Source organism: Calidris pugnax, unplaced genomic scaffold (assembly GCF_001431845.1).
Source record: "Calidris pugnax isolate Ruff unplaced genomic scaffold, ASM143184v1 scaffold46, whole genome shotgun sequence".
NCBI classification, from domain to species: Eukaryota; Metazoa; Chordata; class Aves; order Charadriiformes; family Scolopacidae; genus Calidris; species Calidris pugnax.
In genome coordinates, this window is record NW_015090769.1 from 1,074,054 (window position 1) to 1,075,608 (window position 1,555).

General features: G+C 59.6%; 1 protein-coding gene across 1 annotated transcript; it reads left to right on the forward strand.

Annotated features, from left to right (window-relative positions):
- Positions 1-30: 30 nt before the first annotated feature.
- Positions 31-1,358, forward strand: LOC106885809 (ras-related protein Rab-3A-like). Its single transcript, XM_014938308.1, has 3 exons — positions 31-282; positions 761-879; positions 1,037-1,358. Exons 1-3 carry the CDS (start codon positions 55-57, stop codon positions 1,224-1,226), a joined length of 537 nt encoding a protein of 178 aa, XP_014793794.1. The 5' UTR covers positions 31-54; the 3' UTR covers positions 1,227-1,358.
- Positions 1,359-1,555: the final 197 nt, after the last annotated feature.

Consider the following 1,555-nt stretch of genomic DNA (forward strand, 5'->3'; position numbering starts at 1 on the left):
CCCCCCCCCCCCCCCCCCCCCATCACGGCCCTTCTCCTCCCTCCGCCTTTGCAGATGGCGTCGGCTACCGACTCCCGCTATGGGCAGAAGGAATCCTCCGACCAAAATTTCGACTACATGTTCAAGATCCTCATCATCGGCAACAGCAGCGTAGGGAAAACCTCCTTCCTCTTCCGGTACGCCGACGATTCCTTCACCCCGGCCTTCGTCAGCACCGTCGGCATCGACTTCAAGGTCAAGACCATCTACCGGAACGACAAACGCATCAAGCTGCAGATCTGGGTGAGACCCCCCAGTCCCTATAATCCCCATCTTTAGGGTCTCCCCGTGGTTCCCCACGCTGGGATGGTTGGTGTGGGGCTTCTCCAACGTTTACCGGGGCTGGGGGTGATGGTTGTGGGGTGGGTTGGCTCCTGGACCTCGTTGTCCAGGAGGTGTCCCCACACCAGGATGGTTGTTGGGGTCTCCCCGTGGTTCCCCGCACTGGGATGGTTGATGTGGGGCTTCTCCAACGTTTACCGGGGCTGGGGGTGATGGTTGTGGGGTGGGTTGGCTCCTGGACCTCGTTGTCCAGGGTTGTCCCCATGGGTCCCCACACCAGGATGGTTGGCGTGGGGCTGCTCTGATGTTACCCAGAGCTGGGGGTGATGATGGTGGGGTGGGATGTCTCCCTGAGGACTCAGTTGTCCACGAGATGTCCCCACTGGTGTCCCCACGTCCCTGGGGGTGATGTGCTGATCTCAACCCCCCCCAAACCCAGGACACGGCCGGCCAGGAGCGGTACCGCACCATCACCACCGCCTACTACCGCGGCGCCATGGGCTTCATCCTGATGTACGACATCACCAACGAGGAGTCTTTCAACGCCGTGCAGGACTGGTGAGCACCCCAGGAAGGGCTTCATGGACCCTCACCCCTCCCTAAACTGTCCCCTCCCCTCCCTTTTTTGGGGCCTCCCCTCCCCATGCCGTGCTCTCTGCCCCTCCACGTGATGATGATGATGATGTCCCCCCCACTTTCTTTGTCCTCCCTGAAGGTCCACCCAGATCAAGACCTACTCCTGGGACAACGCCCAGGTCCTGCTGGTGGGGAACAAGTGTGACATGGAGGATGAGCGCGTGGTCTCCTCGGAGAAGGGCCGCCAGCTCGCCGAGCACCTGGGTGAGTTGAGGAGCTGTCTTCCTACAAATAATTTAATTAGGGGGGGCTTAATTCCCCGGCTGTAATTCTTCTGCTTCAATAGCAGCGGTGACTCGTCACCTAACGAAGAAAAAAACCCAAATGAGGCATAATTAAGCCCCCGGGGTGTGATGGCAGTTTCTGTTACAGCCCCATAAACCTGCCGAGAGGTGGGGAAAATGACGGTGTCACTGCGTGGGTGGGTGTGTGTGTGTGGGGGGGTCTGGTACACGCAGCCCTTTCAATTAATATTTAACGAGGGGAGGAGGAGCCGTGGAAGGTTTCCGATGTTGGGCAGCAGCTGGATGCAGGGTGGCAACGGGGGGGGGGTGTGTGTGGGGTTTGCAGCCCTAATCTCACCCATGTGGGGGTGTTG